A 16,129-nucleotide genomic window follows, 5' to 3' on the forward strand; every position below is an offset into this window, starting at 1 on the left:
CAGGATTTTTGTCTGGTTTGAGTTTGCATGGGTCTTGTGTATGATGTCACCATTGCTGTACAAATTCATATGAACAAGTTCCCAGCTGTCACCATCCCTGACTTTTATGGTCTTTCTGCCCCATCTTCCACAATGGTTCCTGAGCCCTGGACAGTAGAGATTTAATATAAGACCTGGAAAACTCTGTTTCCTTTTGGTCATCCACCATCCCTGGCTTTTATGGTCTTTCTGCGCCATCTTCCACAATGGTTCCTGAGCCCTGGACAGTAGAGATTTAATATAAGAGTCCTATCCAGGGACATTTTTAAAAATAAAGCCTTATTATGTAGATCAGGCTGGTCTCAAACTCTAAATTCTTCTTCCTCTTTCTCAAAGTGCTGAGATTACTCCATGTACCACAATGCCTGGCTTAATTACCAGTTTTTGAACATCAGTATAACTCGCTAAGGTAGATATACCATCCCTCATAAAGAAGAGAGCTTCATAAGGATTAAGACACTTTCTGGTCAGATACCTAAGAAGTGCTGAGGGGAACAAATACTGAACCCAGGACAACTGCAGAGTAACAGTACTCCTCCTGAACCAGGATAAATGCAGTATGAACTCTCTCTCTCCCTCATATTCAGAGCAACTCCTTCCATCTGCATGTTCATCACCAACACTATCTTCACAACTTTATGAGTGACAGCTTGCAATTTCTCTGTCACACTTTTGCTCTACTGTATAAATGGTTTTAAGTTCTGAAGAATAGAAGTAAATTTAGTGCCATTCAAAAATATTCTAATAAAGTACAAAAATGTGATGTTGCCCATTTTCTCACAAGTCATTTGAACAATAATCTTTGTGATTATGAGTCACAAACCGATACCCTTCAGTTTATTCAGTTTTATAAACTTATAATCTATTAACTCCAATTTTGCAGTTTTAATCTATTTATATGATTATTGAGTCACAAGGAATTTCTCAAATAGTAATTATGCAGAATTAACTTCAGTGTTATCATCTTAAACAATATTAAAGCAAAATAAGTAGGTGCAATAATAAAAGAAAAACCTGTTTCATATTTTTATAGAACAGAAAATCATATTAACTTTCTCACATCCCCCTTTGAAACATTCCAAGTCAAATAAAATTATTTTTACATAACCTGGAGAATTTCTCAAGAAATTCAATAATCTTCATAAACTTACCTTTTGTCTACTGGTGGGTTCACTTTTATAAGATTGTCCAGGTCTTGGTTCCTGAAAATAATACATTTCAATAGCTGACAAGATTAACTAAAAACAGTCATTTGTACATTCTTTAGTCTTCTTATGGAATTAAATGAAAATTTAAAACTCTAGCGTGACTTAAATCCTTTTTATCCTAATTAAAAGCAGTGATGTCTATCAATTTGCTTCTTAAACGTCTTTGTACAAATGAAAATTTAACTTAGTTTTATCCATGCTTTTGTCAAATCAAACTCAAACTGGAATTATTCTTAAGCACTTTGCTTTTCACATTATATTTATGCACTACATTAGCATTTAGAATATTTTTGGAAGTGGTAATAGAGAAAAAATTATTTATAACTTCAATGTTTTCTTTGCTTCTCCATCTTCCAAAAGAAATAAATTTTAAAAACTGTTTTTCTAAAGTATTTTCTGATTCTAAGTTATATAGGCAATAGATAACATGAATATGCAATATTGACACTACTCTAAGACATTTATAATTTCTGAATAGTAATTCATTCAAAGCTAAATCACCACAAGCAAGATTTCAGATAATGTAATTTAATTTTTATTGTAAACACTCAAATACACAGCCACATTTCTGTAGAGGTACTGTTGTCATGACAACAGCATCTCATACCAACCCAATACCAAAAAGCCTAAACAAAAAGTCTGATTTAATATACTTTATTATTGGACAATATAGTATATATCATAAAGAGAAAAATGTGGCCAGAAAAACTTGTATCATTTAACTAATCTTTGAGACTAGTTTATAATCGTTTGTTGTTTGTTTGAGATAGAGGTTTTACTATGTAGCTTTGGCTGGCCTTGTACACACCATGTGGTCCACACTGGCCTCAAACTCACAGCAGTCCTCCTGCCGTAGCTTCCTGAGTGCCAGGATCACACACAAGTGCCACCACACTCAGAAAACTCCTTTCATATCATATATAGTTACAATTTCATATAAATATATCCTCCAGGTGATTACTGTCCATTACATCATCTATACCATTTGGTCAAAAAGAGCTGAGAACACTTTCATAAAGTTTAACCTAATAAGATGATCTCTTTGCTGTCTTTTTAGTGTGTGTGTGTGAGAGAGGGAGAGAGAGGGAGAGAGAGAGATGTCTTTAAAACTGAGCATCAAGTGGTGCCATTAAGGATCTGACAAATAAAGGAAAAGCAGTGGCAACAATAATGATGACATTAGGTATCATGTAACGAATGCTTAAGCACAAAGCACATTTTAAGCGTGACCACATTGAATTTTTCTAGTGACTCATGAAGACATTTACTCTATATGTAAAGAAGCTGGGGTTTAATGTCAATTTGTCTAAGACTAAATTGCTAATAAGTGTGCTCACAACTCAAGACATTTCACTACCAAGTGGAAAATACAAACACAGCCAAGTGAGCAAATGACAGCATGTGGCTACTAGGAAAGGTCACACAGGGCTGAGGAGACAACTCAGTTGGTAAAGTGCCTGCTGCACAAGCATGAGGACTTGAGTGCAGATCCCCAGTGTCCATGTTTTTAAAAAACAGTCAGGTTTGTAGCTGGAGAGATGGCTCAGAGGTTAAGAGTACTGGCTTTTTTTGCAGAGGACCTAGGTTAGGTTCCTAGTACCAACATGGTGGCTAACAACCATCCTTAAACAGTTCCAGGAAATCTGACTTCATTCTCTTCTGCCTCTGTGGGCATTGCACACATGGAAGAACTTACATACACACAGGCAAAACACTCATGCACGTAAAAAAAATAAAATAAAGTAAATAAAAAAATTCAAAATGCTCAGGATGCTGGTAAGTATCTGTAATCCTAGGAATAGAGAGGTGGCGACAGGATTCCCAGAGTCTAGCCGAACTAGTGAGCTCCAGGTTCAGTAAGAGAGCCTGCCTCAAGAAATAAGGTGGAGAACAACAGAGGACATCCACCTCTGGCCTCCACAGTCACTTCCACATGAAAACACACAGAGAGAAAGAGAGAGAGAGACAGAGAGACAGAGAGACAGAGAGATCAGATAATGAAGGCTACCTTTACCTTTGGAATCTAAGTCTTCCTGGGAGAACAAAAAAAAAAAATAGCATTGCTCACTGAATCTTAACCTGTATTTATCAGTTCCTCAAATTCAGCATCTGACAATAAAGCTTTAATACTATTTGGGTCATAAAATCTAAAAACAACATAGTACTAAAGATTGAGATAAAGTTTAATAAGACCTTCAGCTTAATCATCATGTGGATGAAACTACATTTTGTTAAAAGGAAAAGTGATGGCTATGTTTTAGAAATTGTGTCCACTCCCTCTTCCTTCCAAGTAAAATATTATCTAGGCTAAAGGGTCATCTATCTAAGGTCCTGAAGGTAAATTCAAATGACAACCCGGTTTTATAATAAATTTTTATTGGAACATAGACATCCTCATACATTCATTACAAAGTATTTTCTGTGATTACTGTCATAATCCTGGCAAAATTGTCTACATAGTTAAATTAGAGACTATTTTGAACTTCCAAGCCTGAACTATTTATCTAAACTTTTGACTAAAGCTGCTGACTTCTGGTCTTGTCTATGCAACCTGTGTTGTTAACCACACACAGTAAAACAGAGAACCTTCCTACATGCCAAGAAAGATAGGAAACAGTCATAAACAGGGCATATATGATCACATCATTCATATTTAACTCATATCCAAGATAGCATAACAGTAGATGTTCATGGTTTTGTTAGGTTTGTGTCATAGAGAAAATTCTTTCTCTATAGAAGACAAATATCATTTTTATTATTTCAATAAATTGAACATATCTTTAAATTTTTATCTACTTATTTTTATTTTATGTGTATGAGTGTTATGCCTCCATGTATGTAAGTGTATCATGAACATGCAGCACCTGCAGAGGCCAGAAAAGGGCATCAGATTCCCTGGAACTGGAGTTACAGATAGTTGTTAGCTGTCATGTGAGTGGTAGGAACTGAACTTGGGTCCTCTGCAAGAAAAGTCAGTGCTTTTAACTGCTGAGCCATCTCTCTAACTGCAGCACAATTTTTAAATGACCTCCTGGAGTGGGCAGATGGCTCAGTGGGAGCACTTGGTATGCTAGTATAAGGAATGTAGTTTGCATCCGTAACACCACATAAAACGCCAGGCAGATGTGATGGCCTGTCGGTAATCCCAGCATTTGAGGGATGAGACAGGGAATCTCTAGAGCAAACTAGCTAGCTAGAGTGGCTGAATCCTAGCTGGACTAGCCAAATCAGAGGGCTCTGAGTTCAAGTTGAGAGATCTTACCTCAATGATATAAGGTGGAGAGTGACTGAGGAAGACATCTAGGTCAATCTCTGACTGCCACATGCATACACAACACATGTACCTGCCCACACACAGGACTACACACATTCGAACATAGATACACACATGCACATACACACACACACACACACACACACATTACAATTTGAAGGGTCTTAGGCAATAAGAAGAAAGGGAATACATGATGGAGAAAGAAGACCGAACCCTTTATCATCTGTAGACCATTATTTAAGCTACTGAATTTTAGAAAATTATTTTGGGGTAATGTTTCATCCCATGGGAATTCTCATTCATTTTAAGTAAGCGCCAACTATGGAATATAAATGTCATACTAGAAAAAGATCACCACTGTATTTCAAGGAATTCTCTCTCCTATAATATTCCATAGTTAGGGAGTCCTGTGTAAGGGTTTAAGTACCAGCCCTTGGATTGGTGACACATATGCTGTTGATATTACATCCCCCATAGGTTATCTCTAGGACAGTATAAAGCATTTTAACATATTTTAAAAGGTGAATCCAAAAAAAGGAGTCTCAGAAGAGTTTCATAAGCATACCCCTGGTTAATTCTATTCGTTGCAGGAGCTGCTTTAAGGAGACTGTCAAAACTTTGGCCCCTTAAAAACACGGGAGAAATGACCACATCAATTACATCAAGTGGTTGTCACTATCAAAATTGAGAAATATTTTTCATTATAAAACAGACATCATCTCCGACAGCTGAATCCTTCAGCACCAGCCGTACGAACATTTGCGTATATACATATACGTACATAACTAACTGCACAGAAATAATGGAAACGACTAATGTTTTCAATTATTTTTAACTTTTTTTTGTTTTTTGTTTCATCTTTGAAACAGGGTCTCCCTTTCATCTTTAACTTTTGATATATATGTCAGACACTCTTCTAAATAGTTGGTGAGATTTATCAAACTCAATCCTCACTATAAGATGAAGGAAGCAATATGGTCCCAATGTCATAGAAGGAAAAACTGGACACAGAAAGGTGAATCACTTTTCCACATGGCTAGTAGAGGAAGGGCTAGGGTTTAAAGTCCCAGAATGCTCAAGCTCTACCATGACATCAGCCATTTTGTTGAACTCTAGTAACCGACTTACTCTAGAAGTATCTAACAGAGCAGCCAGTCCCAGCTCCTCAGTTTGATTTAAAAAAAAAAATCAAAACCCAAACAGAAGTGACTAGCCTGAGACCAGACCTAGACCCACATCTGTGGAGTCCTAAGATCCTTCCCCTCTCCTGTGCAACCCTTCAGCTTAAAGAAATCAACCAATCAGAATGCCCTCTCTATCTGGGGAAAACAACTTGAACCTACCTGGTCAAAGACACCTTCCCTATGTTAGGAATAAACTGACTAAAGTCTTAAATGTCTCAGATATGAGGTAGTGAGGGTTATATGACTTTTCTTTTTTCTAACCTTAGAACTTAATTTATGACATATTTATTATCATTATCACATTATTAATCTCATGGGTGATATAGCCTTAAAATAATCCTTTTAATTTATTTTTTGCTAATTTCATACAATAGATTCTGATCGAATTTAGAACCCCGCCCCATAGATGAGCTTGATCGCATTTGCCATCAGTCAGCTTACATGATTTCGCTATACTTTTAAGCGCCGCTTAGCATGAAACTAAAAGAAAGAGCTTGTTAAATCTTACCCTCGCACACTTTTTCCTGTTGTTGAACTGACTTTGATAAGGTTATTAAGATCTTTGGAACTTTAAACAGGAAAAAGACCAAAACCATGCTCAATAAAAATGGAATTAAATCAACTGGCCACTTACTTTGAAGGATTTAAGTACTTCAGATGAAATTTACAATTAAGTCTCAATGGAAATCATTACTGGTCTAAATCTTCAACTTAAAAGAGTAAAACTTTAACCTTCATACAAATCATTGGTAGACTGGCTTAATTTTCCACGTATTCATAAAATCAAACTCTAAAGTTAGAGAAGATTGATTTTTTTAAGTAATTGATTCTGGAATAAAATAATGATTTACAAAAAAATTCATCCTCTTTCCCAAAGCATTCAAGTCAATGCTATAGCTACAACTAAGCCACGCTTTGGTAATAATTTCCATTTATAGCACCTTCTGTTTTAAAGGAATTTTACAACTGCTATTCCACTTGATCCCTATAGCTCTTTTCTGCCAAAGATAGAAGCATGTGGTCCTTGTTCTGTGACTAGCCAGCTGCAGCTCAGTGTACACTGGACTTTCTGGGGCACCCAGCCAGCAAGCAAGAGCTTCAAGCTTTCTCACTCCAAATGTTTCCCAACTCATCCTTTTATAAGTGCTACAAAATGATGAGGAGAGGAAGGAAGAAAGACAAAACTTTGCCTCGCACCCTTGGTTACTTCTGTTTACTTCAGGGGTCACTTTTATCAGATTGTCAAGGCTCTGGCCCCTTTAAAACATTGAAGAAATAGAGAGGTTAATGGTAGATTTTCAACAAATAGGATGAAACTATTCATTAACACTCCTAAACTGTACTGGCACTCATGAGATCATGCCAAACAGTTGAAGATTTCCAAAGGCATGCAGGGACTGATATATCTCAGAAACTCATTGAGACTGGATTTTAATCTTGGAGACATTTGGTCATCAGCAAATTTTTCAATAGACTTTCTCTATTTTGGCGTATTTAATGATTCCTTGGTACACACTGCCAGGTACACAAAACATTTTTGATTAGTCTATATACTTGTCTTGAGATCATTCCTGAAGGCGTCGTCTCTTAATAGCAACCTCTAACAAGTGTAAAACTTTAAAACCAACTTTTGAGAATCCATATTTTGTGGACATTTACTGGTGCGTTTTCTATTATAAAACTGCATTAAGATAAAGATAACTTGTTAAAAATCAACTATATACAAACTCTATATTAGAACAACACATTTTGACTGTTTTGAGAAAAAAAACAATAAGAAAACTAAAATCTATAGGTTTCTGAAATGGACCAAAATGTAAGACATATTGGTTGTAATATAAACTCCACATGGTCACTGAAAACACTTGAGCATTTTGCTGTTACCCTTTAGTGGATGTCTGCTTCTGATCTCATTGGAATGTGCTTCTCTTAATGCATCTGCATGTGCTTTCCACATACACAGCACTAACAAATGGTCCCTCTGATCTACAGAGGATGCCACATGGGGAAAGGGGGCTCCTCTGGAGGACGCTTTAACGTTCTCCACACTTGATGACCCTACTGAGAACATACTGAGAAATCTCTGAGGTTTCATCTATGAAACATCAAAGACGCAGATATTTGGAAACAACCAGATGTTGACCCAAGTGTTTTGATTCATCCAGATGTCTGAGGATGCAATACTCAGACTAAAAGCATCATTGAAAATATGTGGACTTTCATTATGCAAATAATAAAACAATCCCACAGAAACAACTGCTCTGCTCCAGATTGGCCCTTGTTAGGTTTTACCTAAATTAAGTGTATGAGATTTGAATACCATGATCTTAGGAAAAAAATTCCCAGGTTTCTGTTTCAAGATTTTAGTGTTCAAAAAAGGAACAGATCACCAAGCACTGTAACTCCTTTCTTTGATTGTGTTGGCTGAGGAGTTTGCTTTCATTATTTAAGAAGACTTTGTTCTCTTTAAACTATAAATGAGTCACATAATTGTACAAGGTTATTTAAATTATTAGTACATAAAGTCAATAAAGAAAAGTGAACCAATAAATACGATAATCTAATTAAAGTAATGATACAATATTTGAAATGTAACTAAATGAAACACTGCCTCATAGTGTATATTTCTTCAGTATTTAGACATTATTTCTGTCCACAAATTGAAAAGACTGAAGATGTAGGTCTGCCTCGCGTGCTGAGATGGATGTGCAAAACATACACAAGGTTAACTTGCACAAGGTTTCCATTCCAAGCTGGGGAGAGACAGGACACAGACAGACATGTAGGTGAAGTGCCCAATTTCAGATAACAGTATATGCTATACAGAACATACTAAGAGTATCTTGTGCTTGTGGCTGAGGACAAATGTGTGGGGATGGTGATTTAATCACATCCAGTGGTCAAAATGACCTGCTTGAAAGGGTAACAGTGTGGGGACAGAACATTCCAGGAAATGGAAACTGCACATGTAGAAGCCTTAAGGAAAAATGGACCTGAAATAGGAAAGGTTACTTGGTGGGGCTTTACTGAGAACATAAAAGGCTGTCACAAAGCATTAGAATTTTATTCTATCTGACATGGAAAAGCAGTGCAAGTTTTTTAACAAGGAAAGATGAATGATCTCACTGTGTATGCGTGTGCATGAGAGTGTGTGCATGTATATGAGTGCATGTGTGTGTGATTGTGTATATGGTTTAAGTGCATGTACGTGTTCATACTTGTACACGTACACACACACACACACACACACACACGAATGTGTGGAGGCCAGAGGTCCACGTTGGGTGCCTCCCCATATCACTCTCCACCTTATGTTTTGAGACAAGAGCCACTCACTGAACCTGGAACTCGGCAATTTGGTAAAATGAGCAGATCAGCAAGCCCCTGGGATACTACTGTGTTCACCTTCCTAGTGCTGGAATTACAGGTGTGTGCTACCATGCCCAACTTTTACATGGGTGCCGGGATGTAACTCAGGCCCTCCTGCTTGCACAGCACGCCCTTTACTAAGCAATCTCCACAATCCCTGACTTTATTTTTAAAATATTTACAGAATTTTATTATGTATAAAGCAAATGACAACTACTATCCTTAAAAGTTCTTAGAAAGCTTACCAAAAAAATTCTTACAAATATACTTTTCACACCTGCTCACATGCATACACACATCTATGTACACATGCACCCATACATTCATACACATATACACATACACACACAACCACAATTCACATGTGTGTAATCATGCACATATACAAAATTCACACATGCAGACACTCATGTGTATGTACACCCATATACAGAGACACATACCTTCACTCATGAGCACGCATGCATACTTATACAGGAATTCACACATGTATGTATGTACATATGTGCACATCTAATCATGTACACATATACCCATTCCAATATATAAATAGGAGGTCACAATTTGGAATGTTCTAATAAAAATTAGAATGGAAAATGTGGATGTCAATGATGTCAAGGTATACTAAGTATATGTACACTGTCTAAATCATTAAAAATATATATTTCACCAGGGCTGGGTGTGGTGATGCACACCTTTAATTCCAGCACTCAGGGCAGAAAGTTACAGGCCAGCCAGCCAGGGTTAAATAGTGAGAACCTGCCTAAACACAGAGGAGAGAGAGAGAGAGCCAGAGAGAGAGAGAGAGAGAGCCAGAGAGAGAGAGAGAGAGAGCCAGAGAGAGAGAGAGAGAGAGCCAGAGAGAGAGAGAGAGAGAGCCAGAGAGAGAGAGAGAGAGAGCCAGAGAGAGAGAGAGAGAGAGCCAGAGAGAGAGAGAGAGAGAGCCAGAGAGAGAGAGAGAGAGAGCCAGAGAGAGAGAGAGAGAGAGCCAGAGAGAGAGAGAGAGAGAGCCAGAGAGAGAGAGAGAGAGAGCCAGAGAGAGAGAGAGAGAGAATTCAGGTGAATTTTATATATACATAAATATATATATAATATGCAGTTGAATATTTTGTGACAATTCATTTCCAATTCATTGTTTGTATCTTGTATGTGACCAAGTCCAAGCATATTATGATTCCTTTTCTTGTCGTTTTGTTTTTTTAGAGACAGGGTCTCCCCGAAGCCCCAGCTAGCCTGGATTAAAGGCATGCACCACCATACCCAAGATACCCAGCTGTGATTCTATTTTGGTAGATAAGGAAACAGGGTCAGTGATATAGCCAGAAGCAGAATTTGAACCCTGGGCTTTCAGAGTCCTTGCTCATATTCAATCCTCATTTATTTCCTGAATCATTCGGGAGTCAAAGTGATCAATGCTTTTTTTCTCAGCAAATCGGCAGGACTTGGTTATAGGACTGCAAGTGTAATTCACTGGGTGGTTGTGCCTCTGACCTGCCACACAGCTAAAAGCAGGACAGTATGGCAGTGTGCAAAGCAGTTTTTAGCTAGCTGAACCCTTGCTCTGCCAGCAGGGCCTTCAGGCATTGGTGATACATTTTGGAATCAACAAATAATATCACGTGATGAGCTAAGTAAATGGAAAAGAATCCAAGGGAAGCCACATGGAATCATTTGCTACACTGTTTCAGCTGTAAGCAGGCAAGTTCAATTTCAAAAATATTCCATCTACTGTTTTAAAAACTAAACCCCAAGTTTTCCAGGCTCATGTGACAATTCATGAAGGGAACTCTTTAATCCAGTGCACTTTGCTGAGCTCATCATCTTTAAATACAAACCAAAGTTTATGCACATTCCCTACACATGACTATACCACATACAAACACTACTTCAATACGCAAATACACATGTATACACACATAAGCATTCATGTACATCCTACTCTTATGTGCATACATTCATTAGGCACATACCTACTACTTATGAACATACACTTCAGCACACTTTTATACATACACTTCACACACTATTCATGCATACCCACATACACTAATACACACATGAAATGAAATAATTCCTTTAGCACAAGTCAAGACTAGTCAAACTTGTCATTTAATTTCTCAAAATTACTAGATAGCAAACCTCGCCCAAGAACAAAATATAACAATTTTTATATTGCACACAGTGTATCAACTTGTATGCATCACACAGTGTATCAACTTGGATGCATCACACAGTGTATCAACTTGGATGCATCACGGTGTATCAAATCACTTAATAAAATGTATTTGGAGAAAACATTGTTGTCTGTTTTGGCTTGAACTTCAATTCACTGTCCTGAACACAAACACTAGAATTCTAATGTGTTTATAAATGCCAGGCAAAGGGAGAGGGAAGTTTTAGATGTCTTACCTCTTCGTATTTTTATTTGCTTCATGATTTACTTTAATAAGTCTCTCTGGGTCTTGTTTTCTTTGAAAAAAACACCAATTAAATAAATACTGGTTCAAAAATTAGGAAGAGATAAATATAAAAGTTATCTATACCCATGTAAATATTTAAAGTTCTAGATACAAATGAAAATTCTTCTCATATCTGGAGTTGAAGATCATTTAGAGTTGTTTATTTGCTAACCACAAACAAACTGTCTGTTCTTAGAACATAAGTATATATGAAACTTGTTATTAAACAAAATCAATGTTGCCTTCAGATATTTCTTGTTAGATCACCCTAAACGGTTCACATTGAAGTAACAGTTAGTTGAAGTTGGATCCAGACTGAATATAAATTGATACGCACCAAAATGATAACAATTGTCTATTTTTGTTTTAAATAATAAGAAAAATATTGATAATAAAATAATTTCACAATATTGAAATGAATAAGAAAGCATGCCTTCGTATAAACCCAACAATCATACCCCCAGCCCAAACCTTTTAAATATCTTTTGCCTCAGAGTAAATTATCATAACTAACAAAGAGTGAAATTTTAAAAATATTTTTATTTATTCTTATTTTTATTTTATGTGTATGAGTGTATTGCCTGCATTATGTAAGTGCACCTGTGTCCTGAAATGCCTATGGGAGTCAGAAGAAGGTGTCGGATCCCCTGGAACTGGAATTATGGATGGTGGTTAGCCACCTTGTGGGTACTGGGAACCAAACCCAGGTCCTCTGCAAGAGTAGTCAGTGCTCTTACTGCTGAGCCATCTCTCCAGTCCCTAGAGTAAGATTTAAAATAAAAAAAATGTCATCACATAGTAGGAAATGCAGATTTGCTTCTTCTGGGTATATATATTCTGCTCCTTTAAAAACCAAAAAGAGGGGCTGGAGAAATGGCTCAGCCATCAGGAGCATTTGCTGTTCTTGCAGAGGACACAGGTTGGGTTCCCACAACCATCCATAACTCCAGTTCCAAGGAATCGGATGCCCTCTTCTGGCCTCCATGGCTACTGCATGCATGTGATGTACATAGACAGGTAAAACTTACACATAAAATAAAAATAATTTTTTTTTTGGTCTTTTTGAGACAGGGTCTCCCTGTAACCACAGCTGTCCTAGAACTTGCTATGGAGACCCGGCTGGCCTAGAACTCACAGAGATCTGTCTGCCTCTGCCTCCCAAGTGTGGGGATTAAAGGCATGCACCACCAGGCCCCACGCAGAAAATTTTTTAAAGAATGATAAGTTGAGCTCAGAAGGAACATCAGGGGATGGTAGATGTGCAGGACTGGGTATTGATGCTGTGTCAATAGTTTGGGACAGGTAACACAGCAGTGGGTTCTTATTCCCTGTTCAGGTACCTGCCCAGCCTCTCCCTGATAACAGTATCAAGGTCTTTACCTCTTAAATAAAGAATGTTTATATTAGTTTAATAATATTTCTGGGGCAGGAGAGGTGGCTCAGCAGTTAAGACAGAGGACCCAGGTTTGAATCCCAGCACCCACATAGTGGCTAACAACTGTCTATAACTCCAGTTTCAGGGGATCCAATGCCCTATTCTGACCTCCATGGGCACTGTATAACAAGGGTATATTTACATACATAAGGGCAATACACTCATACACATAAAATAATGAATAAAATATTTTTAAAAATAATATTTCCATAGCATTAGGTATATACTACATGGTCTGTGGTCTTAGTGATTAATTCAAACTTTTGGAGAAAATTACTATACTGATATCAAATTTATTTTGACATAAAAATTGAGTAAATAATATAGTTAAACAAATCTCCAAGATTTGTTGGGCTATGTATAAATGTAAAATTAGATATAATAAAAATACACACTTCAAAATAAATAACAGGGCTCCAGAGGTAAGACACAGAAGAGAGCAGACAGACTCAAAGCTATGTGATTCCCTCCATGTCCCTGAGAAGGTCACCAATTAATCCAGGATGGATATTCAAAGGCACTCAAGCAGTTCTTACCCTCTGCTGCTTTTATCTGCCCTGGCATCAGTTTTGACAACAGATCCAAGATCTCGGCTGCTTTGAAGAAAAAAAAAATCAAAATTTACATCGGTTAGGTTGCTAAAATCAGTAAAAACAAAAATGAACCTGAATGCGGGGTCAGACGTTCCCAGAAACAAAAGACCACAAAGACCTTGGCTATAATGTACATGTGTGTGTGTGAAGGCCAGAGTCGTCCTCTGCTGCTCTCCACCTTGTTTTTGAGACAGGCTATCTCAGTGAACCCGCAGCTCACATCACAGACTCAGCTAAACTGGCTGACCGGCAAGCTCCAGGTATTACCCCTGTCCCTGTCTCCCCCAGTACTGGGGTTGCAGTTGCTAACCACACAGTTTTCACATGGGTGCTGATGATCCAAACTTAGGTTCTCATGCCAGCACAGCAGTACATTACTGACTGAGCCATCTCCCCAGTCCCATTCTCTAGCTTCTTATCTTTGTTCATTTCCACAGTAGGAATTGATTTAACCCAGTCTGATGCGTTTAGAAAAGTTGTCCCACATGCCTCCCACTTTGTAATTTTTTCCTTTAGATTTCTTAATTCACATTAAAAGTTGACCCTTGGTTTAATTGTTTAAGAAAATGTAGACTAAGAGAATGAGAGGTTCAGTAGTAAATTTGCATGCTGCCCTCTAGAAGCAGCACTGATCATATTCCTTTGGCCTAATATCGCTGATGGATCCAAAGAGTTCACCTATGGCAGAAAAAATACAAAACTCCCAGATGAGGTATAAGAATCTGCCCTGGAAAAAAAAAAAGTCCCATCAAGAGATGGTTTTATGGGGTTGGAGAGATGGCTCAGTGGTTAAGAGCACTGGCTACTCTTGCAGAAGACCCAGGTTCAATTTCCAGCACCCACATGGCCGCTAACAACCATCTGTAGCACCAATTACAGGGGATTCAACACCCTCTTCTGACCTCCACAGGCATGACATGGGTGCACTTACATACATGCAAGCATAACACTCACATACATAAAACAAAAATGATAAAGATTTTTTAAAAAGACAGAGATGTTTTTACTTACACTTTCTCACTGTCAATCCTTTGGTTAATTGTCTTAAGACTTCCAAAACCTTGATTTCTTTAGAACATTGGGGGAAGGAATAAGAAAGAGAGAGAAAGAGAGACAAAGAGAGAGAAAGAATGTGCATATGAGAGAGAGCAGCTCAATGAAATGTTCAAAATCTCATGATGGCAGAAGACTTCTCACAGCAGATGCATAAAATGTAATCAGGATTTAAAGCATTAGAAGTTATTAGAAACACTTAATTCAGGTTGCTCTGCTTGTAGCATAAAATGTTCAAGAGATAGCGTGACATAAAGATGTCAGCCAATACTCAGCTATGACTTAAAAGTAAACTTTCCCACCAGGCCTCAGTCTTTTCTTTTTGTGGGGAAGGGCAGAGTGTCAGGAGGCCAACTTTAATATGCTCATTGAAATGCTGTCACATTTAAGCACAAAAATCATTTACACCAGGTAGAAATCAATTGATCAGCACTTTAAACTTCAATACATTGAGGACTTAGAGAAGTTATTTCACATTAAAGTTTCAAAAGAGTATTTAAAAGACCCAATGTCACCTTAGAAGAGTTCAAATAACTCTGCTATGACTATAATACTTTATGAAAATTGATCACATAGAATATAATTTTCGCATGTCAAAAACTAAAAACTATTAGATCTTGGATATGGTTGTCCATGCCTGTAACCCAAATACTTGGAAGGCAGGAGGTGGGAAGAGTGTGAGTTTGAGGCCAGCCTGTGCAACCTGGCAAGGTCCTGTCTTAGAATGAAAAAGAATGTGAAATTCACCTCTCCAGTATAAAACTGCCCCAGTACTAACACACTGCCATTTTCAGCCCTATTTCACTGTGATAAAAATATTCCACTATAAAAAAAAAGGGGGAGGGGAAGAAGGAAAAGAAACTTGGACACTCCCTACCCTGCCTGAAGGTCACTTCTTTCTGTATCAAATTGTAGGTGTTATGAGCTATTCCACATTGTAAATCACTTCCCCTTCCTTCTTCCTAGCCCACAACATGGTGTACTTGAGAAGACTCATCCTGCTTCTGTTTTCCACCACTTTCTTGGAGCTCCCCAAGCTCCATGTTTTAAATATCTGAAATCTCCTTTTCCTATAAAACACATATTGGCACTATAAAAATATTGACTGGTTTCTACCTGTCTTCTCAATTTGGAGGAAGTCACCTGCACTGTCAGCATGTTTCTATTGCCTATTGCAGTAATTTTTTTTGATGTTTTTGAGAAAGGGTCTCTCTGTAACTCCAGCTGGCCTAGAACTCACTATGTACATCAGGCTGGCCTCAATTTCACAGAGATCCACCTGCCTCTGCCTCCTGAGTGCTGGTATTAAAGGTGTGCACTACCATGCCTGGCTATTACAGTGTTTTTCATTGGTAGCCTGTGTCTGTGTGATTGTTAATAACAGTGCTTTCCATCATAAAGACATTGCTGAGTGCTGTGTATCAGAAAGCTGAGAACACTTCTGCCAGATGTTGGAAGACCAGAGTGTCATTCTGTACACAGATAAATGATTTTTATTTATTGTTATTATTTTTT

At 37.7% G+C, this 16,129-nt stretch overlaps 1 protein-coding gene across 1 annotated transcript in view; it reads right to left on the reverse strand.

Moving 5' to 3' along the window:
• Positions 1 to 16,129, reverse strand: part of Scel (sciellin) — a 150,993-nt gene that overhangs the window by 78,530 nt on the left and 56,334 nt on the right. The window contains exons 14-19 of the mRNA XM_008849144.1: positions 14,573 to 14,629; positions 13,505 to 13,564; positions 11,484 to 11,543; positions 6,903 to 6,962; positions 5,087 to 5,146; positions 1,191 to 1,241 (exon numbers count right to left, since the gene is read on the reverse strand). Of these exons, the coding sequence (XP_008847366.1) occupies positions 1,191 to 1,241; positions 5,087 to 5,146; positions 6,903 to 6,962; positions 11,484 to 11,543; positions 13,505 to 13,564; positions 14,573 to 14,629 (348 nt within the window). The remainder of the gene's footprint in view (positions 1 to 1,190; positions 1,242 to 5,086; positions 5,147 to 6,902; positions 6,963 to 11,483; positions 11,544 to 13,504; positions 13,565 to 14,572; positions 14,630 to 16,129) is intronic.

The sequence above is a fragment of the Nannospalax galili genome, unplaced genomic scaffold (genome assembly GCF_000622305.1).
Source record: "Nannospalax galili isolate Female #2095 unplaced genomic scaffold, S.galili_v1.0 scaffold140, whole genome shotgun sequence".
NCBI lineage: Eukaryota > Metazoa > Chordata > Mammalia > Rodentia > Spalacidae > Nannospalax > Nannospalax galili.